The sequence below is a fragment of the Sus scrofa genome, chromosome 18, assembly GCF_000003025.6.
Source record: "Sus scrofa isolate TJ Tabasco breed Duroc chromosome 18, Sscrofa11.1, whole genome shotgun sequence".
NCBI classification, from domain to species: domain Eukaryota; kingdom Metazoa; phylum Chordata; class Mammalia; order Artiodactyla; family Suidae; genus Sus; species Sus scrofa.
Window position 1 is genome coordinate 33,594,590 of NC_010460.4, and position 26,419 is coordinate 33,621,008.

Sequence of the window (26,419 nt, forward strand, 5' to 3'; positions counted from 1 at the left end):
TGATAACAATGTGACTGCCTCAGTGGGAGGAGGGTAAGGAGCACCGGAAATTACTGGGAATAAAAAGGCAAATGCTGCTGTGTAAACACTGTCCAGCTAGAGAATCAAGTATGGACCTGTAAAGCCAAAAACTGTCCTCCCAGAGTTCCTGAAGTTGAATCTTACCGGTGACAATATTCTGTTGAACGACAGGAATGGAGAGGGCAGAAAGAGAGTGAGATGTTCTTTTTTGATTGTAGCGAGTCAATGCCAAATGTATAAAACTACACTGCTTTATAGACCTTAAAGTCCTAGGACCTAATGTCCAGAGATAATATTCACCTCACCAGGCTCTTATGAACAGAAATTACCATACCTTCTCATTATTTTGTGCTCCCTGCCTCTATTTGCCCAGCATTTGCTCATTCATTGAATTTCTTTTACTCATAGGCTACAAGTGGCTCTTGGGCATGGAAAACAAAATCACTTTCAGCCTCTTTTCAGTCTCACGTGATCTTGTAAGGTCCTCGGGTTTGAAATACTGAAGCTTTGATCATGTAAGCCAAAGGCTGGTTTTCAAGAAATGATTGACATCTACTCATTTCCCGAAAACAAGCATAAATCCGAAATTTGATTTTCATGTGGCCAGGAGGTGCATACTTCAGACTCGATGACGGTCGTCAGGGATTCAAACTAAGATGGGTTGGTTGGTTTGTTTTTAACAACCAGAAGGTCCTGCCATAGCTAGGGAATCATAGGAAGCTGAACTTTTTCACCTTGGGGCTTGGAGACTCACGCACACACTAAGTAGCTTGACATATGTGACTTCCAGCAGGACCTCACTCCTCTTTGGGAAACTGACGGAATGATTTATTATTTCTACTTATGTATCAGGAGCTGAAAAAGGCTCAGTGTTATAGCAAAGAAAGAAAAATAGTAGCTTGATGGACGGAAGGATAGGCACATTTTAACTCCTCTGTTTTGATGTCCTTTTTGCTTACTGTGTCCAGATTGGGGTAGATGGTGGGGAAGAGACGATTGAGCAACAAGACATCTCTCTGTGGTGCAGCTTCAGCTACAGTGTAGCAAAGTTTTTTCCCTATAACGTTGGGTATTTTTAACTGTGTAGTTCCAATTTTAAATTGGCATTTCCTGGCATGAAATAATTTCGTCCTACAAAAGTCTCCTACATAAACAAACACAAAGTTGACCTTGCTGGCTGTGCATGCTTTTAGAAAGAACTCAAAGAAAAATGCAGAATTTTTTTAAACTACATTTTCTAGTAGGCAGATCTGCTCCTCTGGATTAATTGAAGATGCTGAAAAAAACCCCAAAAAACCACAAATGTTTAGTGCCCAAAAAGACTTTAAAATTGAATGATTGAAAACTCTTTGAAGAAATATCTTAATCTTTTGCCAATGTTTCACTCAATGATAAGAGCCAGAGATAGGAGAGATGGCAAGAACATTTATTTATTATTTATTTGTTTATATTTTTGTATTGGAATTTTATAAGAAGTTGATAAAGTCAGGATTTTTAAGCATATTCTTATGGGGTCTTGATAGCATATGGTCAGTTTTTTGATCCCTTCATTTGTATTTAAAAATAGCTAAATTATTTGTTTATATAGGTGAATTTATAGCTTTTTACCTTTCAGCATTCACTACACTTACCTACATATATTATTATTATTTATTTATTTTTTTGCCATTTCTTGGGCCGCTCCCGTGGCACATGGAGGTTCCCAGGCTAGGGGTCTAATCGAAGCTGTAGCTGCCGGCCTACACCACACCCATAGCAATGCAGGATCTGAGCCCCATCTGCGACCTACACCACAGCTCACGGCAACGCTGGATCCTTAACCCACTGAGCAAGGCCAGGGATTGAACCCACAACCTCATGGTTCCTAGTCGGATGCGTTTCCACTGCGCCACGACGGGAACTCCTGCCTACATTTATTATTAATAGCAAATCTTATAGTAAATCGTCAATGCTTTATAAAGCATAACTAACATATGGCTGTTACCAGAAGTTATAAAACAAGATACTTTTAATTATAGTAGTGAATAAAAGAAGAAGTAGCTGTATTTTCTTATATGTAATTTTGTTGTAGATGTCACTTCTTTTGGTGATGCTTAGGAGTTTGGCCTCCTCATTTTTCTTTTTGGTGAAGGGAATTATCCTTAAATTCACCCACACTTGTGGAAGAATTCATCGCAATTTCAATTTAACTTTTACATTGAGGTTATTTTTGGGCATTGGAGATTATCGTCAAAAAATTAAAAATGTCTGTGATGTTGGAAAATTGTTTTCTCTTTTGAACCTTATCATCTTTGAGCACTTGTTTTTTCACTCCGTGTTGGCTGGACTATTAAAGGCAGTCACTTTGTCCATGACCCCAAGGGCATTCGCATTGTCAGATTTAGTTCACCAACAGGCTGACTCACCTCCAGTGATGCTCAGAAAAATAAAAACAAATGCAAAATTACCCTTCAAAGCAAAGAATTGCAATAGATGGATTGTTCCTAATTAACATATTGTGAAACAAGGGACTGGGTTTGGCCCTTGCACCAGACCTGCTGTCTGTTTTTGAAGACAGTTTGGAAAACTTATCAAATGTGTTGGGCAAGTTCAGTTGTAGAGGGGGAAGGACAAATATTGACAAAGATTTTTAACCCTAGCCAAGCACAGTGATGTTTAATCTGAAAATTGAAAAAAACGAAAGATGAAAATGGAAAAAAAAATGAGAACAAAAGGAAATGTGTTTGGGGTGGGGGTTCATTTTTAAAAGTTTCTTTTAAATGGTGCAGCAATTCGCTAACACGAACCCAGATTTCAGTTACTCTAGGAAACATCTGGGATCCATAGTTAGCTGAAATTTACAGTGAGGAGAAAGGCATGGGAAGCAACTGCTTCATTAGTTTATAAAATTGGAAGAGGCGAAGAACAGAGGACGTGATCCCCAGGGGAACTCATGCCCTCTGAAAACCCCGAGGAGGGATTTAAAAGTTCATTTATAATTGATCAGTGCTGAGTCAGTAATGTTCATTTTTATCCTGGTTCCCTGATTTGGCTATTATCGTTTTATGAGTTTTGCCTTAACTTGTCATTAAAATCTCAACGATAAACTAGCAGCAATTCTTTTCTCAATATCTATTAATTTTAAAAAACAGTCATTGAGGGTAAGCAGAAGGGTTCCCGATAATTTATAAAATAGAAATAATAGGTTAGATGAATTTCCTGGATAATATAAGCCACCTGAGTGCCAGGTTCACAGATACCATGTCTAGGAATCATCACACCTAGAATGTCCTTCCAGTCTTAATACTTTCTAAGTCCAGAGAATGGTTGGGCTGGGCTCCTGCCAGATTCCAGAGGACATGGGTGTTTATTTCTTCACCTCCTGTTGGTCAGATCGCTACCGGGTCTGCACAGCTGATTGAGGCGAGAGTGAGGTTGAGACAGGTGTTCTTATACACCTGTGTTTCCTTGGGGAAAAAGGAAATGATGAAAGATGGTGTGTGGGGTGTACTGAGTAGTGTGGCTGGGTCACCAGGTCACAGCAAAGTTGAGGAAGGTGTGGTGGCCCCCACCAGGACTGGGGGTTTCTAGGAGACCAGGATGAGAAACATGGGAGGAATAAGTTCGTGCCCACTGTCTCTGCATATTTGCCAGTACCTCTCCACCTCTGCCATAGTACACCTCCCCTCCTATGGCTCCCTCCCATGCCCTGATTTTCATTGCATGTGAAAGTTTTGTTATAGCTGCTTAATCAAGCAAGTAGACTCCTATGTGATAGCTTGAGAATCCATTCATTTTCAATAACCAACTTCATAAAATGGCCGAGTTATAAGTCACTTGTAAGTAGAGACTCTCTCTGGTTTGTAATCTATGTCTTCTTTGAAGGAAGATCTTCGTAAGCAGTTCTAATACAGTCCGCAACAGAATTGATAATGTGAGCTATTGTGAACGTCAGTAAAACCTAAGACTTTAGTTAAAAATCCGTATTATTGTACAAAATTATTAGGCAAGTGTATTAGGGTTCTCCAGAGAAACTGAACCAATCAGATGGCCATAGAGACTGATCGATTAATTGAGTGTAAAGAATTGGCTCAGGTGAAGATAGTCGCAGAGAAGTCCCATCATGCAAGTTGGATGTATGTATAAAACCTATGATGTAGTTCTGACAAGTAGAAGGCCAGCAATTTAAGTCCTAGTCCAGGGCAAGGGATGACTCATGTCCAGCTCAATCAGGCAGAGAGATCAAATCCCTCCTCCGACCTTTTTGTTGAATTCAGCCCAATGGATGAGGCTTAGCCACATTGGGTAGGGTAGGGCTGTCTGCTTTCCTCTGTCTACTGATTTAAATGCTAATCTCTTCCAGAAACATTCTCCCAGGCATATCCAGAAATAATGTTTCATCTGGGCACTCTCTGTCCCATTCAAGTTGTCACACGAAATTAGCCATCACAGAAAGCTAGATTCCTTCCCTGCAATAAGAGAAATTGAAAATTTTAACATGGTTTGCTTATCAGTGACCCATAAGTGCAGTTAAAACAAAATGGCTTTGGAGTTCCCGTCGTGGCTCAGCAGAAGCAAACCCGACTAGTGTCCATGAGGGTTCAGGTTCAATCCCTGCCTTTGCTAAGGGGGTTAAGGATCCAGTGTTGCTGTGAGCTGTGGTGTAGGTCACAGTCATGCCTCGGATCCTGCATTGTTGTGGCTGTGGTGTAGGCTGGCAACTACCGCTGATTTGACCCTACCTGGGAACTTCCATATGCGGTGGGTGTGGCCCTAAAAAGACAAAAAAAAAAAAAAAAAAAAAAAAAAAAAGGAAATGAAAGGAAAGGTAGAAGGACCTCATTTGGATCTGCAGAGGGTTATAGTTAATGATAAGACCCATTCAGTCTTTCTTGAAAGTATTGGCTGAAACAGTTCAAAAGTTATCTTTGATCAAACTCACGTATATCCATTCTTTGGTTAAAAAGCTGTATTTCAGGAGACCAAATAGTGTACTAAAAAAATTAAGCAAAAATGTTAATTCTGTTCACTTCCTGAAACAAATGAAATGTTACGGTTGAGATTTAACTTTGTTTGGTGTGACGAGTGGGTCATCTCAAGGATACCTATGGTAACGGTGGTGTTGATTTTACGCTTTGTGCTTAAGAAATCAAGGCTGAAGTCAGGATATTGGGCCAACTTCAAAAATGACCTGTTATAAATTTTGGCTGCAATGAAAATAAACCATCTGTGTGTAGATAGCCCTGTGAAAAAACAGCAGAGTTAAATTTTCTAAGATTGCAGGCAAGCATCATCACTGGATGCTATAAACTATGATGAAAATGATATATTTGCATAGTCTCAAACTCCCCACAAGATACTTGTTAATTACACAGGGAAAAATAACAGCTCCACAGTGGAGACACCACCTTAACCAAATGGTCAAGGTTAATAACATCGTCATCAGTGAGACACGTGGCCATCATATATCTTCTGATAAGGTACACCGAGCAGGTACACATCATCCCTTCTGTGGCGGTATTCTTGCCAGAATCACAGACCCTGCATTTAATCACGAGGGAACATCAGACAAAACTGAATTTATAGACATTCTGCAAAATAACTGGACAGTATTCTTAAAAGCAGCAAGGTCATGAAAGGCAAACTGAGAACCTGTCAAATGAGAGAAGACCAAGGAAATACAACAACTGAATGAAATGTGGACTCCTGGGTTGGATTCTTAACCAGACAGAGGACATTGGGTGGACAGTTGGTGAAACTTGTATCAACGTTAATTCCTGCCTTATATTAAGTGTGCTTTATTTAATAACATTTGCTGAAGCTAACTTAAGGGTACATTAATTTTTTTGGGGGGGGGTCTCTTTAGGGCCATACTCGGGGCATATGGAGGTTCCAGCCTAGGGGTCTAATCAGAGCTGTAGCCGCTGGCCTACGCCCCAGCCACAGCAACACCGGATCTGAGCCGTGTCTGTGACCTACACCACAGCTCACGGCAACGTCAAATCCTTAACCCACTGAGCAGTGCCAGGGTTCAAACCTGCTTCCTCATGGATCCTCGTCAGATCCGTTTCCACTGAGCCATGACGGGAACTCTGGGTCTATCAGTTTTTATGATGTATTGATACTTTGGTGTACAGTACTATTTTTGTAAGTTTTTAAAATAAATCTGCAATGATCTCAACATTAAAAATTTTTTTAAATAGCAATAAATTTGTTTCTTTTTCCCCCTACACAAGAATGTTAGCATGGTAAGTGTGTCATTTAAAAATCACTGGGGGTACAAAATTCAGAGCTGTATTTTGTAGGTATCAAAAGATATAGGAAATACTCTTTCTCATGCCTTATGGACTAGATGAAGTTCGTGCAGTTATTCCCTTCACCATTGTATTTCCGGAGCCTGCCACGGTGCTGGCACATCGAAGGTGAATGGAGGAGTAAGCTGTACACATTTTGCTTTCAATCAGTGTTGATTGAATACCCACTAGGCGGTGCTGGGAACATAAAGGGGCCTCAAGCCTGCAGGTGCTGGGTGAGATAAGTGTTGGCGGGATGGCAATGGGAAGGGTACATTGGAGGCGGGGAGGCTTGAGTCGATTTGGAGAATACTTTGTGGACAAGGACAAAAATCCCAAGTAGAAGGCAAAGCATTTGCAGGACTTGCTAAGCCCCATGGGAGAGGTTCAGTGTGACTGTTGAGTGTGGTCGGTAAAAGCTGAGGTTGGAAACGGGGGCAGGAACCATTTTTAGAGAACTTTGAACTTTGTTTTACTTCTGCTGAACTCTTTGCTGGCTCCCATTTTCTAGGGAAATTGCTGTTGCGTGGTTTTCAGTGGTCAAAACTGGTGTTTATTCTAAATTGGAAATTAGCTTCATCGTCAGAGACGAGGAGGGAGTAATACCTAGTAAGAATTAGGGGTTGATTGTCTTGAGATGGAAGTTACGTAGTTTGTAAGTAATATCTCAGCAGACCTCTTGAGAGGTGAGCAGTGGGAATAGAAGGCAGAATTCACATTGGAAAAATAGAAGCCTGTGGAAGAAAAATTAAAAATGTGAGTGCTTTGTTGTGTGGGGCAGATAAAAGACCAGGTGAGACAGGACTGGATGTGACGTTGGAGAGGACCTTAGAAGAAGCTGCCAGAACAAGCTGGCCTCTTCCCATTTGGGGGCGACCCTCTGGTGTAGGTGGAGAAGGCAAAGATAACCCGGCCCAGGTGTGCTACTTCAGTTCTCCTGTGCTGTTTTGTGACTTTGAGTATTGAGTCCTTGGAGAGATAAATCAGAACAAAGAAAAGAAGGATATGACACATCTTTTTCTTCTCTTATAGCAAAGCATTAAAAAAAAAATCAAAAAGGTCAGGAAACTTAATCTTGGGTTTCAAAAATTCTCTCGAATAATATAATTGTAGTAGTAACCATCACACATTGGAAAAAGAATATATATATTTTATATAAATAAATTTTATATAGGTATATACATTTTATATATACATTTTTTAAACGAAATATTTGGTGGTAGATTTAGTATGTTTGCCTGGAAATGGTATTTTTATTTCTCAGTGAAAAAATTTCCCTTGGATTGTGGGGAAAGCAATTATTATCTTCTGTAACTTCATTCCCCTTTGTGACATGAAGGCTGTGTTGTTAATTTTCCTCCTGATGTTTTGTTCAGTATCCCTCAGACAAATACTGCACTCTTTGGCAGAATGAGGGTTAGAAGCTGAATCTCCTTTTCCTATCTCTGCCTTAGCACTTAAGGAAACTCTCTCTTAACTCTGTTGCTTTTTTTATCCGTCTCATTTGCCAAAGATTTTTTCCCCCTGTTTTATCAGCTTTTCTCCCTCTCTGGAGTAGTTGAACCTGAATCTTTCTAAGTTTAACTTGTTGATCATGATTTCCAAGAATCCATCATAGCAAAACAGAGCAAGGGTTTCTGACGTAACGACTATAAATGGAAGCCTTGTTTTTGGCCGTGACAGATTCATACCCAGTCTCCAAGCTTCCAGTTAGCCATGATGATGAAAAAAAAAGCACATCCTGTATTTCCTTACACTTCCAGGCTTATATATCCACTTCTCCTCCATTTGTTGGAGCCTCACAACACCTCTTGAGGTAGGCCGGGCAGGTGGTGTCATCCTGCCTGAAGAGGGAAGCACCAAAGACCGTGTGGTTCATGAGCAGTGGAGCCAAACCCCAGGCCTCCATCTCCCTGTTCCGTTTTGTCTCCTTCTCCTAAGTGCTGGGGTTTTCTGAGATAATTGTCTAAGTCCTGTCTCTTCCAAGATGCTCCTCTTGGCTGGCAGTTGGCCCAAACCATAACCTTTTCTATCATATTAAGGTGTTTTTAAAAGTACTGATGGGTGGATGCAGTCCTCAGTTCACAGCATTACGGTCTGACCTTCAATTGTTCTTGTAGCCACTTAGCCAAGTGCCTTTGCATTTGTAACATTAAAGCCAAGGTGAAGAGTATGTTTATGACTCTTTGGGGAGTAAAACTGGTTCATTTACTGCCCCAGTGACAATGTCTTCAAATAAATCTTAATGTGGAACAATTCTCTCATGATGTTGATATGTCCTCTTGTTGGCCTCTTTTCTTTGTCTCTAAAATGGGAAGGAAAACACCTACATCATAGAAGATTAGAAATAATACCTAACAAACTTAGCAAAACCACAAGATGGTATTGTAGTTTTGCTGCTCTCCTTCTCGTTGAAAATGGATCTGGCAAGAAGTCAGTTCTAAATGGGTGACGCCTAAGCTTGGAGCAGCTTGGGCTCTCAGGCTCTCAAGAAAGCAGACTGGGAGATAGAGGTTAGCTTGCAAGATATTTATCAGGGAGGGGAAAGAAGCAGGACTGGGCAGAGGGAGCAGTTGGCCTGTGATGCCAGCCCAGTGAAACCTTAGTCGCTTCGGCGAGAGTGGCCCTCAGACTTGTACCAAGTGGTAGCCGAAGGGCCTGGCCCTTGTAGTCCCCCCAAGTCAGTCACTGAATGCAGGCCACCTTGGGAAAAGGGCATAGCCTTGGGCAAAGCAGCTCTCTTTAGCTGAGGCAACCTCAGAAGTCTGCCCCTGGGCTGTCCACCCTGACACTCTTGGCAGCTGGGAGGATAAGTCATCCATTTCTGAAGAGGGGTCCTGGTATTGGGGCACCCACCGCCATACTTTATGTCTACCTCAAGCGGCGGTGGTTCAAACAGAATGTGGTTCTGCAGTTGATAGAAATGTCCTCTTAACAGTCAAGGACAGTAGTATATTTTCAGGTGGTACTTGTAAAATCTCAGAAATGAATATATTTTATTCTGCCATGTAGCCCTAAAGCAAAAAATAATAATGAAATTGCACTCTCAGGGCCCTTAGGACTGAGACAATAGTATGAAACCTTTATATTTCCAGCTCTGTGAAGGGTTAATTCTCTGTGATCTTTTCTGTAGCTACTAAATGTATTCTATTTATAAGAAAACAAATCAGAAAAGGAAACCAAGGGATAAAGACAGCGTGTGGTCATGTTCAGTAAACCCCGGTATTACTGGGGGAGAAATGCCCCTGGAAAGTGTACAATGAGAAGACTTGGGTATAAAGGCAGAGTTACTTTTCAATAACTGGGGACAGATGAATTTTCAATTATAGACTTGTTTCATGCAAAAAATGTTTAGAAGATCTTTTTTTTTTTACATCTGCATAGTATTCCATTACATGTATCAAACGCAACTTTTTTTTTTTTTTTTGTCTTTTTAGCTATTTCTAGAGCCGCTCCCATGGCATATGGAGGTTCCCAGGCTAGGGGTCGAATCGGAGCTGTAGCCGCCGGCCTACGCCAGAGCCACAGCAACTCGGGATCCGAGCCGCGAGTTAACCCACTGAGCAAGGGCAGGGACCGAACCCGCAACCTCATGGTTCCTAGTCAGATTCGTTAACCACTGAGCCACGAGGGGAACTCCTGTTTAGAAGATCTTAATGGGATTTGGTTGAAAAGTTATATCCAAAATGGAATCTAGAAATAACATGTGCTTCAAGTGCATTTGAAAGAAATCGAAGCTGAGGTTTCATGAATGTCTGTTTCCTTTGAACTTTGCTTTGCTAAACCAGTTTTCCTTACTTTGTGATACATTACATGCTACAACTAGTAAACACGAGTCAATCACGTTTTCAAATCTTTTGCTCTTTTGGCTGGAGCTGCTTTCCCCTTTAACGTTCTGTTTCACAACCTGAAGCATAGATAGTATAGCATTCACCCATCCATGCATGAGGTTGGTACATCGCAAAGTAGGGTTACTTGTGTAATTCAGAGATTAGAAATGGCTTGCCAGTTTAGAAGGTAAAGATCAAAGTCATACCTTGAACTATATCCTAAAAAAGTGTCATTCTCCAGTATGATCTGCAGTTTAATACTAACTTTTAGATGTTTTGAGTTATGAGAGGTGCCCCTGACAGTCGCTGAATCCATTCAAACCTGGGCGCCATTCTTCAATGGCTTCATTCATTTCATGCCTTCCATGTGTTTGTTCATCGTCTACTCATGCACTAACACATTCATATGCTAGCTGATAGAAGATGAATTAGAAATAGTTCAAGTTCTTGGAGATCCCGTCGTGGCACAGTGGTCAACGAGTCCAGCTAGGAACCATGACGTTGCAGGTTCAATCCCTGGCCTTGCTCAGTGGCTTAAGGTTCCGGCTTTGCCTTGAGCTATGGTGTAGGTCACAGAAACGGTGCAGATCTGGCATTGCTGTGGCTCTGGCGTAGGCCGGTGGTTGCATTTCCGATCACACCCCTAGCCTGGGAACCTCCATGTGCCACGGGAGCGGCCCAAGAAAAGGCAAAAAGACAAAAAAAAAAAAAAAAAAAAATAGTTCACGTTCTCAAGTAGAAAGATACAGATGAATAAAGTGCTAAATAGTATGTGATACTTTACACTATTTAAGATGTGGTCAGAATGCCCTTGGGAGTACAGATGAGAGAGTAATTGATTCCATTTGGATCCATGAATGGGGAAAGGGAAGGGGTGGCATCAGGAAATTGAAAGACCTAACCTTGGAGTGAGACCTTATACAAAGGCTACTTTGCAGTTCCCAGTGTAGAAGCAGTGGGGGGAGGCGGTTCCCCCAAAAGAGAATAATATATATAAAGGCCCCAAGGCTGGCGTGAAAGAGTTTGATGAGGCTTTGGGTACAGCAGAGTGTGCAGGGCAGTTTCTGCAGAGGCAGGTGGGACGGGAGCCTGGAAAGTTAGCAGGAGAGCAGAGGACCTTGTTGAAGATGCTGAGAGCAGGCTTTCCTTTCTGCTTCATCAGATGGCTGTTGGAGGTGGGGACAGATGTCCATTCCTTCAGAACTCAGGAAGTGACTGAAACCAAAGCAGGGGTGGTTTGAAGGCAGAGTTCTTCACTTATGTATTAAGCTGGGTCAATCTAGCTCAGAATTGCAAAGCCCTCCTCCAGACTCAGAATTGCAGGGCGGCAGGGACCTTTCAGTTCATCTATCTAGCTCCTTTGTTTTATAGAGGAGGCTTCTGAAGCTCAATGAGATTGAAGAACTTAATAGCTTGCCCTTAACACCTTTCAAATATTATATGGCTGAAGAGTAAAATCAGAATTCATCCATATTGACTTCTTGGGGAAGAAATGAAATGATACACACTTATGGCCTAGACAGCCTGTCATCCCAGTTTTAAACAGTTCCTATGAAAGAAGGAGTTTTCACAGGTAATATAGTTTGGTTCTTAGAATCTTGAGTGCCCTCTTAAAATAGAATTGCCAATAATAAAGGAACCTGACTGCTTAAGACCAGAACACTTAACAGGAATGGCTGTGCCCTCATTCATTCCCTCAGTGATTATTTACTGAACTCAGATTATGTGCTGGGCTCTGAGCTGAGTCACTTATACAGTTGGGAGCTACAACCAACCTTGTCCTTATACCCACAGAACTTACGTCTGTTGCAGAAGACATCATTCAGAAATTTGCCCAAATACAAAGGGACCATTCAGTGGTATATGGTGCCATGAGTTTACACGGTTGGGGTGAGGGGATGGGCATCAAAGAAAGCTGTTCAGAGAAGTCACCACCGAACCAACATCCGTAGGATGAATAGAGCTGAACGTGGGGAGGGGAAGGCAGAGGATTCCTTGCAAGGTGTCCTGGGTGCAGTCCTGTGCAGGAGGGAGTACTGGCAAGGAAGGTCGTTGTGACGGGAGTACAGAAAGTCAGGGTTGGGTCGTACAGGGTGAAACCAGAGAGAAGGGCATGGTCTTACAGGCTGTGGGACTGATTTTTCTGCTATTCTCAGAGCTTTGATGTATTTAGGAGGAGGACGACATCCTCAGATGTGTATTTTGCAAAGACCTCTCTAACTGCTGTGTGAGAAATAGATTGGAGAGGACCCTGAGTGCGTGGACACGGCGCTATAAGGAGACGGCTGGAGAAGACCAGGCAAGAAGTGATAGCGACGCTGGGGTGGCTGTGGGCGTGGAGATAATGAGAAAAAGATGGCTTCGGGAGGTATTTAAGAGACAAGATCATTGCGATGTGGTCATGGATCGTGTGGATGACCCCTGGCTTTCTGGCTTATCTACTCGCTGGACATGCACTACCATCCAGCAGAATTGGGAGCCATGGAAGAGGATCTGTTCTGGAACACGTAAGGATGGTATGAGCTAACCGGCAGCATGAAATAAGAAGAACACCACCTCATTAAGCTGTTGTCTGATTAGACCATGACATATTTTATTAACTGTTCCTTTAATACAAAAGGAATCGAACCTAATCACATTTTCCTGATGCCACATATGCAAAAAGCCTTGAAGTACAAATGTGACAGTATCAAAGGTAACTCGTGGTGTCACAGATATTGTATTGGGGAAAGACAGCCATGGAGACAGGAGCCTTCCTGGAAGGCTTTGCAGTGGCCTTCTTGAGAGGTGCAGAGAAATCCCTTAGGAAGAGCAAGCTAAAGCAGGACTCACAGTAGAAGTCTAACTTCTTAGAGTGAGTGATTGGAGCAGAGAAAATTGCTTGGGTTTGGCTAGGGGCTGAGGGGAGATGATGAGTTCAGTTGGAGGCTTGTTAAGTTGTAGGTGCGTAGACATCTAAATAGAGATAAACAAGTTAGAAGTCGGTGTCACCTGCTCAGGGCACAGCTTAGGCCTGGAGGGATGCTTGGCAGGTCATATTATCAATAGATGGTTCTGGAGGTCTTGGAAATCTCTCCAAATAGGGAGGATGTGTATGGGTAGAAGGGGGGGAGTAGAGTTTCACAGTTGGGGAATTTATTAAATGATCAGACTATCCCAGTCTCTGAGGTAGATCATTTCTGATAGATGTCTTATTTAATCTTCTACTACTTTTTGCGATTTCTTTACTGTCAGCTTCATATTCCTAATGAAGTCATGGAGATTCTGAGAGCTTGGTATCTTGACCAAAGTCACACAGCTAATAAATATTAAGATCTGGATTCAAACCCACAGCTCACGATGCCCAGTTTGATGTTATTTTGCTACACCCTCCAGCCTCTGTGACAGTGACATTTAAGAAAAAGACTGAGAAAAGAAGGTCAGCAGAAGACTGGAGGGGAGGGGATGAGGAAAGCAGTAGACGATCGAAGAGAGGCTGGACTCCCCAAAGGCAAAGGCAGTGAGGCACAACGTTTGAGAACACAGTGGTGGGAAGGGCTGAGGTGTGAGGGACGGTGAAGGCGGAATTCACGAATGGTACTGCCGTGTTCAAGAAGGTGATGAGAGCTAGGAGAGAGCAGCCATCAGCGAGGGAGGTATTCATGGCAGCCTTGGAGTTACAAGGGCTTTCATGAGTGTTAACAGCTGTCGCCTGAGCTGTGCTGGGGCGCCTGTGCACTTGAACCTCTAAGGGAAGCATCAGCGGTGCGGACTTGAACCACTAGGGTTGTGAGAGGTTATGATGACTTCAAAGAGTGTAGAGAAGCAATTCCAGGTACATGTTTGCTTTGGCGTCTTTTAAATTGTATGCAACCTACTATCTGTTCCATTGTTGATCTCGTGTAAGAAGAGGTCTCTGGGAGTTATTTGAAGTAATCTGTCCAGATAAAAAAGACCTTTGATTACTGTTCAAGCAGACATCTTCTGAGACATCAGCATGAGGTCATACGGCATTTATGGTTATAGTTAGAAAATGACATCATGGATTAGTGCTTATCTAAAATGTTCTAACTTGGTTACTATGTAGTTATTTTTATTCATCTCATGTACTTTGGGTTATGTTTTCTGTCCTGTGTTTTTATTTCTGCTGCTAATTTTGTTTGGAGATCATAAAAGGGCTTTAGTCTTCTCTGAAAGCCCATTACTTACTGGCCTGTTTCGACTTTTGACAGATTCATGTATTCCTTCAGGCTTTTAAAATACATTCATAGCAGTAACAATAACTTATTTTGGGGATGGGGTTTTATCTAACCCTCAGCCTTCTGAAAGAGAATGATAAAATTCACTTCCAGAATTTCAGGCTTTTAAAAGTCATGCAGTCAAAGCATTTACTGTTTTTTTTTTTTAATGTGATTAGCAAGGTGATTTTTAGCATATGTAGTATTTAACAGGCGATGGATGTCTCTTTTCTTGTGTTGAGGTACCTTTTTAAATTTTCCATCCTTGTCTCCTTTATGACTTGAGTGTTATTATCCCAAGGAGAATCACTGTGCTTCCTTTCTCTGTAACCCCGCAAATCGATCAGAGATGGTTAATCTACACCTGTTCTCTGTGGTAGGGTGTCCTAGTCCTGCCCAGTCCTGAGAAATGTTTCAGAAACCAATCAATGTGTAACCATTAATAAGACAACATGGGGACTCCTCTGTGCCACCCCCCCCATCCCAAATGGTCTGAGAGCTCAGGCATGTGGGAATTGTCCTATGGCTCTGTGTTTAGACCTAGGGCAGAGCTCCTGTCATCACCATTGATTTTCAGAGAAGCAGAAGATTGTGCCATTTACTAGGCTAAACCCTGGGGACATATTAGTGTGCACATAGATGCAGTCTCTTCTCTTGGACCTTACGGTCTAGGGAAAAGAGCAGGAAGGTCAACCAAGCTTATTAATGAGTAAGAGATAAGTTCCTCTTATAGGGCCACAGGTGTGGCATATGGAAGTTCCCAGGCTAGGGGTCCAATCAGAGCTGTAGCTGCCAGCCTATGACACAGCCACAGCAACGAGGGATCTGAGCCACGTCTGCGATCTGCACCACGGCTCACAGCAACGCCGGCTCCGTAACCCACTGAGCGAGACCAGGCATTGATCCTACATCCTCGTGGATGTAGTTGGGTTCATTACCTCTGAGCCCTAACGGGCACTCCCACATTCCTTATTTATCATTGAACACATATTTGTCGAGTAACTACCATGGGGCAGGCACTGGATGGGGAGTGATTGCAGTGGGAGGGGCACAGCGCCTTATGAAGCTCTTCGGGCAATACCTTTGTTTACATGTGTTATTAGGTGATATTGTTGACGTTTTGTCTACTGTCTTAGTAAATGCCACACCTTTGAAATTTGGATTAATAATGCTTATTCAACCAAGAAGTTGGCAAAGTATGTAAAATTTAAAGAATAATTTTCTTCCAGAGTGTCACATTAAAATGTGACAGCCGGTTCTGGCTATCCATGTGTAATTCCTACTCCCATTCATTTTTTCTAGTCAATAACATTTAATCGTCCGCTGTATAGCTGGCTGTAACTGATAGGATTATCTTCTATATCATTTCTTACAGTTATTGCCAGTTTTCGAGGAACTGTCCCATATGGCCTGTCATTGGAAATTGGAGATACGGTTCAGATCCTGGAGAAGTGTGATGGTGAGTAGGCTGGTGGTGGTCGTTGGAGGTTGTATGGAACAATCTCTTCAACATTGGGCCACTCAGGAAGTTTATACATTCTGTCCACACATCTCTCAGTCTCTGGAATTTTCCTAGTCGTCACTTGTTTCTTGGATCTTCAGTGTCTGGCTTATGGGAAAGCATGGTGATGTTATTTTTATGCCGATTGTCTTTTTTTCTTAATGTTATTTGCTTATATTCACGAGATGCCAACAGAGAAAGCATTTGAGACTACTGTGTCTGTGGGAGTTCATGACTCAGGGCCAAACTTAGAATGTTAAGCGTCGGGTGGGTTCCCCAGGACAGGGAGGTCCAGGGCAGAAAAGTCTTGCCCAAGGTTGGGTAACCAGAGCCTCAGGCAAGGACTCCTGCCCAGGCCAGCCCTGCTCTAGGCTTGGAGTCTTCTCCTCCCTTCTCCCAAATTTGAACTGAAATTGTTTATTGCATTTGCAGTGTTATATGAACTTACATGATTATTAACAATTTATGTAGCAGGTAGCTCATTAAATCAACCTAATACATTCTCACATGTTTCTCTTCCTGTTCAACAAAACATCTTTAAACTCTAGCCTTTGAAAAGATCCCAGATGAAATGACTCCTCCTTTGTTTCTGAACAAAATGGCCACATTGTAAAGTCCTATCAGCACATCTGAAGGTGCCTGTTTTCCTCCTAAAATGTTGTCCTTATTAGGAATTTATAATTCCTACTATAAATATTCCTTGATTTATCATATCAAGGGTCATTAATGATAAAATTGTGTTCTCCCAAATAGAACTATTACTTTTAGTTAGAGCCTGTCACTTAATGGTGGTGATACATGGACATTTATTTTGTCCAATGTAATTGATATGTTTAAAAATATAGTAAGGTTTTCTTTTTCATTGCCAGATATATTTTATCTGTTTCTACCTTGTTTACAGATAATAAAAAATTGTTTTGTGAGTTCCCTTGTGGTGCAATGAGTGAAGGATCTGATGTTGTCACTGCAGTGGCTTAGGTTGCTGCTGTTGTCCAGGTTCACGCGACACAGGCTTGGCCAAGAAAAAAAAAAAATCTGTTTTGAATTGGTGCATAAAAATGGGTTTCGTAGCTAATGGAAGCTGTTTTATAACCTAAAAACCTTCCTGTAAATGTAGTTGGACAGAGACCTTTCTATGACATTTCTGCAGTTAGCAAAAAGTTTTGGCTTCTTTTAGAATAACTATTTAGGAATGGATATTTTTTTGGATGTATGTCTTTAAGGGATTTAATAAACCCTGATATTATAGAGATTCCAATTCTCAATTCATTCTGCTTTCTCCAGCCTGATTTTAAAAGGATGTTTTAACGATATATTCTTTTAAGGAAACATACGAGGAACAAAAATATTTTTAAATACAAAGCTCTAATTCTTTCTAAAAGCCAGTTAATCAAAAAAAAAAAAAAAAAAGATTCACTTCAACAGAACGTTTGTTATGTGATAAAATCGTTTTTTTTTGTTTTTGTTTTGTTTGTTTGTTTTTTGTCTTTTTGTCTTTCTAGGGCCGCACCGGTGGCATATGGAGGTTCCCAGACTAGGGGTCTAATCAGAGCTGTAGCCGCTGGCCTACACCACAGCCACAGCAATGTGGTATCCGAGCTGCATCTGTGACCTACACCACAGCTCACAATAATGCCGGATCCTTAACCCACAACCAGGCCAGGGATCAAACCCACAACCTCATGGTTCCTAGTCGGATTCGTTTCTGCTGCACCACGGCGGGAACTCCATAAAACTACTTCTTACCAATAAGCAAAACAATTTCTATGTTTGAAGAAACAATAAATTGAAAATAATACATTTGGAGTTCCCATCGTGGCGCAGTGGAAATTAATCCAACTAGTAACCATGAGGTTGCGGGTTCAATCCCTGGCCTCAGTGGGTTAAGTATATGGGATTGCTGTAAACTGTGGTGTAGGTTGCAGATGCGGCTCAGATCTGCTGTTGCTCTGGCTGTGGTGTAGGCCGGCAGCTGTAGCTCCGATTGGACACCCCCCCCCGCACCTCGCCCCAGCGTGGGAACCTCCATATGCTGCAGGTGTGGCCCTAAAAAAAAAAAAAAAAAACCCACAAGAAAATAATACATTTACAGGGGACTCTATACTAACCATACAAATTCATATACATGTACACATACCTGTAATTGTTTTAAACTATAAAAATATATGTTCTCCCTAAGGGCAGAGCTATAAAATTGATTCAGAGTTGCCTGGAGGTTGAGTAATATGCATTCTACAGAATAAAAATTGTGATGAGCTCAGTTGTAGGACTTTGCGTGGATGAAAGGGTGCCATTAATTCTCTTAGTGGAGAAGACCTGGCTTCACTCTTATGCTTTCAGACTGATCCTAACCCAACACAGCAGGCTGAGCACTATTCTTTGGGGGTAAGTCAGGGCTTTGTCGTCAGACAAAGAGAACTTGGAAATAGAGTATATCTTTTACAAACGCTTGAATTTCCCTGAAACATAGTGTATGTAGCTTTTTATAAAACACAGTGAAACTGAGCTCAGAGAGGTCAGTTAATTTACTTCTTAGCTAATAAGTAACAAAGCCAGAATTTAAGCCCAATGCTGATTCCAAAGCCTTTACTTCCATTATTCGTGTTTCTATTTTCATAGACATTTCCAAGACAGTTTTACTAGTAGAAGACTTAAACTGGTAGTCACTTGACTGTTAGTCTAACTTAATCCCAACCTCCACCATGTTTCTACCTAGAATATTTACATGTAGGATAAAATTCCATCAGCAAAGAACAGATTGATTTATAATTATATCTTTAAAGGATTGTACTGATTTACTGAAATATGACTGTGATTATTTCTCCACAGGCTGGTACAGAGGATTTGCCTTAAAAAACCCAAATATCAAGGTAAAAATTATTACTTTTAACCATAATTATGGGATTTTTACATGAAGATAGCTAATTTACTTTATTTTATTATACAATTGAAATTACATTTGGGACCCTTAGTTGAAATACTAAATGGCGATACAGATTTTCACAATTTTGGATAGTCCTTTGAACTTGGATTATAGTTAAGACATGCTATTCAAATGATAATCCTATGTAGCTCTCAAAATTTATACTGAGAAGACCTTAATAAGCTTATTATATGTAAACAAAATCTTTTTGAAATGTTAGTTCACTGAGAGTGAAATTAAAATTCAGGCAGGGGAAATATATATTCCAAAAGAAATACTGAATATAGGTATTTAATCTAAGTTTTCTATGGTATCATTTGTAAAAAAAATTGGTGTAGAGAAATAGCTTTATTTTAGGGTATGTTAAGAATCCCTTTGGGTTTGAGGAGCTGAAATATAGGAAAATCATATTGTAAAGAGTCTATCTTTCTTACGATTCGAGACAAAAACTGACTCATTATCCTTTATATATTTATATAAATCCTAAGGAATTATAGTAGGAGGTGATATGATTTTTCTTTTACCTTTCATTGGTGTAGTTTATGATTTTTGACACTAATCCTTACTAATATCTCTGTTTTTCTACTTTGTTCTAATCTCCTCAGCTTTCACCCATGCTTCACATTCTCTAATGTTTTGTTATATGTCATGACCATTTTGGGGCTTAACTCTGGTTTATTAGGATTGTGGATAAGAAATAGTATCATTTCTCATTACCAAAATATAAGTAATCTAAACTCTTTTGCTCGACTTTGCTTAAATATACCTTTTTTCTGGATCATCCACCTGTGTTTAATTCCTTTATTTCATTTATTGTAGGTCATTCTAAAGGAGAGCCTGATACTTTAGCCCTCATTTAAATGAATTTTTGGACATCTGCAGGCACATGCAAATGTAGCTTCAGTATTTAATTTTCATTTGGAACATGTTTGAGAAAACCTTTGTTGGGATTTGTTACTTTTTTTACTCTTCTAACAAACCTGAATTCTGACTTTTCCTTATTAGTTGTTATAATTACTCTATTTGTTATTCCTATCATATTGAGGTAAATTTAATTCTAAAGGAAAAAAGTTATTTTTTATACTGTCTACCTATTTCCTACCGTTATATAATCGGAATTTGCTTGTTAAATTTTGTTATCCTTGGATTCACAATGGTGATAATGTATTCAAATGATATTTATTTTCCTAAATATTTAATTGAATTTGTCATTTAACTGTACATCAAAAATTATTGAGAGAATATCATCATTTAATGGATAATAAAATCGATGCTTTAAAATTTTTTCAATTTTTCGCTTAGAATACAGAAATAATTTGCCTGCCCTTGTTTACACTACAATATTTATATTGTATTTATTCCCTACAATAAAGAACTTTAAGCTAGCATGACTTCTTTTGTTTAATGTTTTGTTCCATCATAATGGTAGCCTGGTGGTAAATTGCTGCTCTGTTTTCATCGAAGAGCTTCCCCAACATGTAATATACATATTGTCTCCAAATTCATAGTTGTGTTTTTTTAGGGTATATTTTTAAATAGATACATGAGTATTTTGGAGAGAAGATAAAGAACTATAACTGAAACAAAGAAACAGGGAGAAACAAAAAAAAAAAAACCCTTCTTTCAAAACTCTGCAGTATATAAAAAAACTTCTTATTCACCATGCTTTGTATGTAGAATTTTTGAAAATGTAAAAGTTTTTCCCTTACATATTTTTGAGTAGGATTTAATTTTTTGATTATACTTCTTTTAGAGTAGCTCTAAATTTCTAAACTAGTAAAGAGTAGAAAATAAAACGAATGGCTCTAAGCTGCAATAGATTTAGCCTGTAGAATGTGTGAGAGATTCCTTCTTCCTGGTATTGTTAGGGTTGTGTTTTCTGCATGCGACTTGTGAAACTAACCCTGCTGAAATAACTAGCACCCTAACCTTTACATTTTCTCTTTCAGGGGATATTTCCTTCCAGCTATGTTCACTTGAAAAATGCCTGTGTAAAGAACAAAGGGTAAGAAATGAGTTTTATTGGGCGTTCCCGTCATAGCGCAGCGGTTAATGAACCCGGCTAGGATCCATGAGGATGCGGCTTCGATCCCTGGCCTTGCTCAATGCGTTAAGGATCCGGCATTGCCATCAGCTGTGGTGTAGGTTGCAGATGCGACTCAGGTCCACCGTTGCTGTGGCTGTGGCGTAGGCTGGTAGCTGTAGGTCTGATTTGACCCCTAGCTGGGAACTTCCACAGGGTGTGGCCCTAAAAACCAAAAAAAAAAAGGAAAGAAGGAAAAAGAAATGTTTTATTAATAGTTGGAGGATTTCCACAGAAGTGCTGTTCATTTTGGAATTTGACTTATTAATTCTCTCAAAAAATGAACTCTTGTCCATGTTGTTTGATAAAGACAAATTACACTAAGGCGGGTGGTGGAAAAATGAAAGAATCGTGTCTGTGTGTTGAACAGCAGTAGGATCTAGGGCAGATCTCTCATGGTCCAGAAATCATGGAATCTGCCTAATTTTAAGCAGAAAGATTTGCTGTTTGGAATTTCCTGCTAGGTGGGGGAAGCCTGGCAGACACACCGATCAGTTACTGAATCTTAACCCCAGGAAATTCCTTGATTCACTATTGATTATAAACAGCCAAGTCTGCTGTTATTTTCCTAATTGGGATTAATACCATATCTTTGTGTGACCACTTCACAAAGCCACTCTTCCACTTTAGAGAACATTGTTTCTATGCTATTTGGTTTGATGAGCTCATTGATCACTTAGGATTTCTTATATATTTAAGAAGTTATTCCAGTCTATGTCCAAAAGGTCTTGAAACAGCTGTTAGGGAAACAGATTATTCAAATAAAATATCACAGAATAAAACAATAGCACTTGCTTATTTATTGGTTAACATAGCAGAGTATTCATTACCAGTATGCATGGATTTGGACCCAAGGAATATGCATTGAATCAAGGAATAATTTTCATTTTATGACAAAAGAAACAATGCAGATTCTACCATAAAAGCTGCATTATTCATCAGTTAGAAAAATATAGGAATTTATTAAATTAATAAAGCAGGAGTTCCTGTTGTGGTACAACGGAAACGAATCCGACTAGAATCTATGAGGATGTGGGTTTGATCCCTAGCCTCACTCATTGGGTTAAGGATCTGGTGTTGCCGTGAGCTGTGGTGTAGGTTGCAGAAGTGGCTCAGATCCCATGTTGCCGTGCCTATGGCGTAGGCCAGCAGCTGTAGCTCCAATTTGACCCCTAGCCTGGAAATTTACATATGCCGCAGGTGCAGCCCCTGGCAAAGAAAAAAATCAATAAAGCACATTTTAAAGCATATTAAAATATCTTCAGACTTTATCAAAAAAGTTCCATGGATGCTATTCAAATGGATGACATATATCTGCTCTCTATAAAGGAGGCCGCTTAATCTCAATTTCGTGAAATAATTTCTACAGGTAGCTGAAAGTTTGTGATGTAACTACTTGTATGGATAAGGCTAGAATATCCTTACACTGTATGTCTTATATATGCCAATTACTTCAAGCAACATTATTATTATTTTGTTAATGTAGTAATAACTATTCAAAATAGTAGATTAAAAAAAGAGTTGCCATATGATCTACCCAGCCCATATTTATACTCTGATCGAGGAAGGTAAGAGAGAATGCTAGCTAGCAAGGACCATGTCAAACACGCCACCCAGTGATATTCCTCCCTCTCAAAGTGTATTGGGGTGGAACATAGCTTTAATTATAATAAATATTTAATTTTTTTTTTTTTTTTTTGTCCCAGCCAGTAACTGGTGAATATCTAGTTTCCTTCCTTGAGTCCTAGGAAGTTTCCATTTGGATAAAGGTGTCACAGAATTTGGTGTTCTAAGTTTAAGACTTGATTGTGGGTTCTGTGCCCAACACAGGGCATGATAAGCATTATATAGCAGGAGAACTTCGGGGTAGAACCAAAATTTGTTTTCTTTAAAAAAAAAATTATTGAAGCGTTCTCGCTGTGGCGCCATGGGGTAGCATCGCCTCTGTGACACCAGGACTTGGGTTGGATGCCTGGCCCAGCATAGTGGGTTAAAAGATCTGGTGTTGCTGCAGCTGCTGCGTAGGTCACAACCATGGCTCGGATCTGATCCCTGGCCCGGGAACTTGAGGGGTGGCCAAAAAGAAAAAAAGAAAAAAAAATTATTGAAATTGATTCAGACCCTAGATTCTAGGACTGTTAGCTGGAAGAAAACTTTGACCTTGAAAATATCTGAGAAATTATACTGTCAGGGGATTGCTTCTCTACAGAGAAACCTCTTTGGGATTTTGATGTCACCTGTCTTATTTAAAAGGATTTAGCAACCTGATGGCTCACCAAGTTGAAATAGTTGCAGAGTACCTCTCAGAATAAGGAACAAAATGTAATTCCAGGGGCAGCTACTTGTAACAGACCATTTGAGTGCTGATTTTGGTTTTGTGTAATTAAGAGGAAACAGCTACCTTACCGAAAATGACAATTTTGTGCTTCTTAAAAATTTACATTTTGGTTGAACAAACCCCAAATCAACTTCCCACAGACCGAATTGCCTTTATGTTCTTTCTTGGGTCTTCAGAGCAATGGAGGACTGCGATGGGAGTCCTTAAATTAAATTATAGTTCGTGAATGGTGAGGTCATTTCTGTATTGTTTAATTCCTCCTGAAATCATGCCACTTTTTAAATGTTAAGTAAGTTGTTGAGTTTTCCTGGAAATTTATTGTTCCCTCCTCGACCTTGCATCTGATCATTTTATAGTCTCTATCTCCAAATATTCTCATGTAAATTGCAGTAGCTGTTTCAAAGGCAAAATAAATGCCCTACTGTTGGAAAATGTTGTATGAAGACTTGATAAAAGGTTCTGTATATGTCACAGTTCATATATTACTGTTTACTTTTATTTCTAGTTTTACATCCCAGCTTTACATTTTCAGCTGTGTTTAAGCTCTAGGAAGAAGTAAAATATTCACAAGGTAAGGATGTTAGCAGCAGCAGTGTGAAATGAGATGAGGCTCTGTGGGTGAAGAAATCAAGGCAAGATTTTAGTTCCCATACTTGATGTTAAGAAGGCTTTACAAAGGCAGTTATATACACTTTGGACATAACATCAAAAGGAATGCAGAGCAGTTATTATCCTCATATTAAGAATAATTTTCCCTTGTTACATAACCTGGTTCAGTGTCTAATAGCCTGTTACTTCTGTATATTAGATATTGTCCTCGAAAGAAAAACCTCAAATGAAGAAAATACTCCCATCGATATAGTTGGTAGCATTCTTTTGAGAAGCTGTAATGTTAATAGCCATTCACCCATTTTAACATGCACAAATAAGTTCTCTGATGCATAACATTACTAATCGTACGAATCATTTTTCATGGTCCCATTTGCAAGTAATAAAAATGCGGTCTCGTTCAGTCAGTACTTCGGTTGTCTGGTTGTTGATAATACGGAGTTAGTTTGGGTGTTTGCAGTCATCATATCCTGATCTTTGAATGAGCCTGTCACTCCCTTTGAGTCCTACAGTCATAGCACTTGGAAGGCAAAAGCCATCTCACAGTTTATGTAGCCTGGTGACCTCATGTTAGACACGAGGACTTTGGGGCTTGGAGGAGTGAAATGAGTTGCTGTTTAGAGGTCAAACTGTGGCTGGGGGCAGAACTCTTCTTCTTCTTCTTCTTTTTTTTTTTTTTTTTTTGTGTGTGTGTGTGTGTGTGTGTGTGTGTGTGTCTTTTGAGGGCCTCACCCTTGGCATATGGAAGTCCCCAGGCTAGGGGTTGAATCGCAGTTGTAGCTGTTGCCTACGCCACAGCCACAGCAGGTGGTCTACACCACAGCCACAGCAACGCCAGGTCCGAGCCGCGTCTGTGACCTATACCATAGCTCACAGCAATGCCTGATCCTTAACCCACTGAGTGAGGCCAGGGATCAAACTTGTGCCCTCATGGATATTAGTCAGATTCATCTCTGTGAGCCACGCAGAAACTCCAAGAACTCTTTGGCTATTGCTGCTTTTCCACCACACTGCTCAGACTTGATGTGGATGAAGTGCCTGGTCATCCTGGTGTTGTCCTGCCTGCCACGACCCACGTCACATTCCTCATACAAGTTCATGGTCAGATCCTGGTTATGGGCTGCAGAACCAAAAATAACTTCCTTTCCTCGTTAGTCTTTTACAGCATTAGGAAGAAGATTGTTGTGTATGTTATTTGCATATATACTTTGCTGCTATTATTGTTTAATTTCACAGACAATTTGAAATGGTGATTCCCACTGAAGACTCTGTTATCACAGAAATGACATCAACATTAAGAGACTGGGGAACCATGTGGAAACAACTCTATGTGGTAAGTAACCTTTTAATGGCATCATTTTTTGGATAGAGAATTTTTTTTTTAAGAAATATCTAAACAAGAGTAAGTATCGACTAATATTTGAGCATCTGCTGTAAGTCATTAGTGTTCCACTGGGAATTGGGTGTTCATAGCCAAATAAGACAAATCTTGTTTTAATCCCCGTGTCCATCCAGCATGGATTTTCTAAGTTCTTTTTCAAGCTGCAGGAATATACAAGATTACTTTGCTGGCATCTCATCACATTGGATGGTTTACATGAAACTAGCATTAGGGTTTCTGAGTATTTTTAACTTTCAGGGAAAATTAAACTTATTTTCCATGCAATTTTCATATGGGTGTATGCATTTTTATATTCTAGGTCTCTATCAATTATTCAATTTTACTAAAAATGATAGGGTACCTAGAATCAATGAGAAATTCCTAAATATACAAGAGAGAGGAATGTTTCTTGGGGAAAGAAAGGGGTCAGTGTTTTGGATGTATGTATATATGTGCCTGTTTACTTATTACACTTACCTAGAGCCTTCCATGTTGCAAACCCTGTGGGAAGTACTCTATACACAGTATCTCATTTAGTCCTTAAAACCACTCAAGGAAATAAAGGCTGATCACCAGGTGCTTACAAACAAATGAGGAACATGAGGCAGAGAGTGAAATACTTGCTCCAGGCCAAGTAGTTGGAAATGGCTGAGTTGAGATTCAGCTGTAAATCTCGTGCCCCCAGCCCCCGCCACTCTGAACCACTTTATAAGGGGGAGTTGGGAGTGAGGTCTGGGGGAAGATGAATGCAGTTTTCTTCTTTGATTTTCAAAGGAATGTGTAGAACAGCTTAATCATTTGAAGGGATGTGCTAGGAATACAAAGGTGTACTTAGCCTGATAACGCGATTTGATACAGCCTGTCCAAGAGAAAATCCAAATTAGTGAGGGACCTGGGCACCGAATGACATTTTTATTTTCTGCTGTATAGAACATGCGATAGGCTATTTCACTGAGGCAAGAAAATCTTGAAAAGTCCCTAATAAAACCCCTTTTGATGTTGGATTTCTCTGACTCTGCCCTCCTGAGGCTAGTGGCTTTAGGGTTCACTACTAAAATCCACCAGATGATCTTAGATGAAATGCTAGCATCTGGGCTTTGCTGGGATGAGGTAAATGCACCGTCAAGCTACCTGAACTTAGGGGCTCTGTGCTGAGAGGCCACAAAGGAAATGTAGATCTGCTTTTTAGATTTAAAAAAATGTATTGGAAAGAATGTAAAACCCAAGTATTATTTCACTTAGAA

General features: G+C 40.3%; 1 protein-coding gene across 9 annotated transcripts in view; it reads left to right on the forward strand.

Annotated features, from left to right (window-relative positions):
- DOCK4 (dedicator of cytokinesis 4) overlaps positions 1–26,419 on the forward strand; it is a 456,170-nt gene that overhangs the window by 171,391 nt on the left and 258,360 nt on the right. For all 9 annotated transcript variants that reach the window (XM_021079277.1, XM_021079281.1, XM_021079279.1 and 6 more), the window contains exons 2-5: positions 15,716–15,799; positions 18,671–18,711; positions 20,714–20,769; positions 25,031–25,127. In XM_021079277.1, the coding sequence (XP_020934936.1) occupies positions 15,716–15,799; positions 18,671–18,711; positions 20,714–20,769; positions 25,031–25,127 (278 nt within the window). The remainder of the gene's footprint in view (positions 1–15,715; positions 15,800–18,670; positions 18,712–20,713; positions 20,770–25,030; positions 25,128–26,419) is intronic.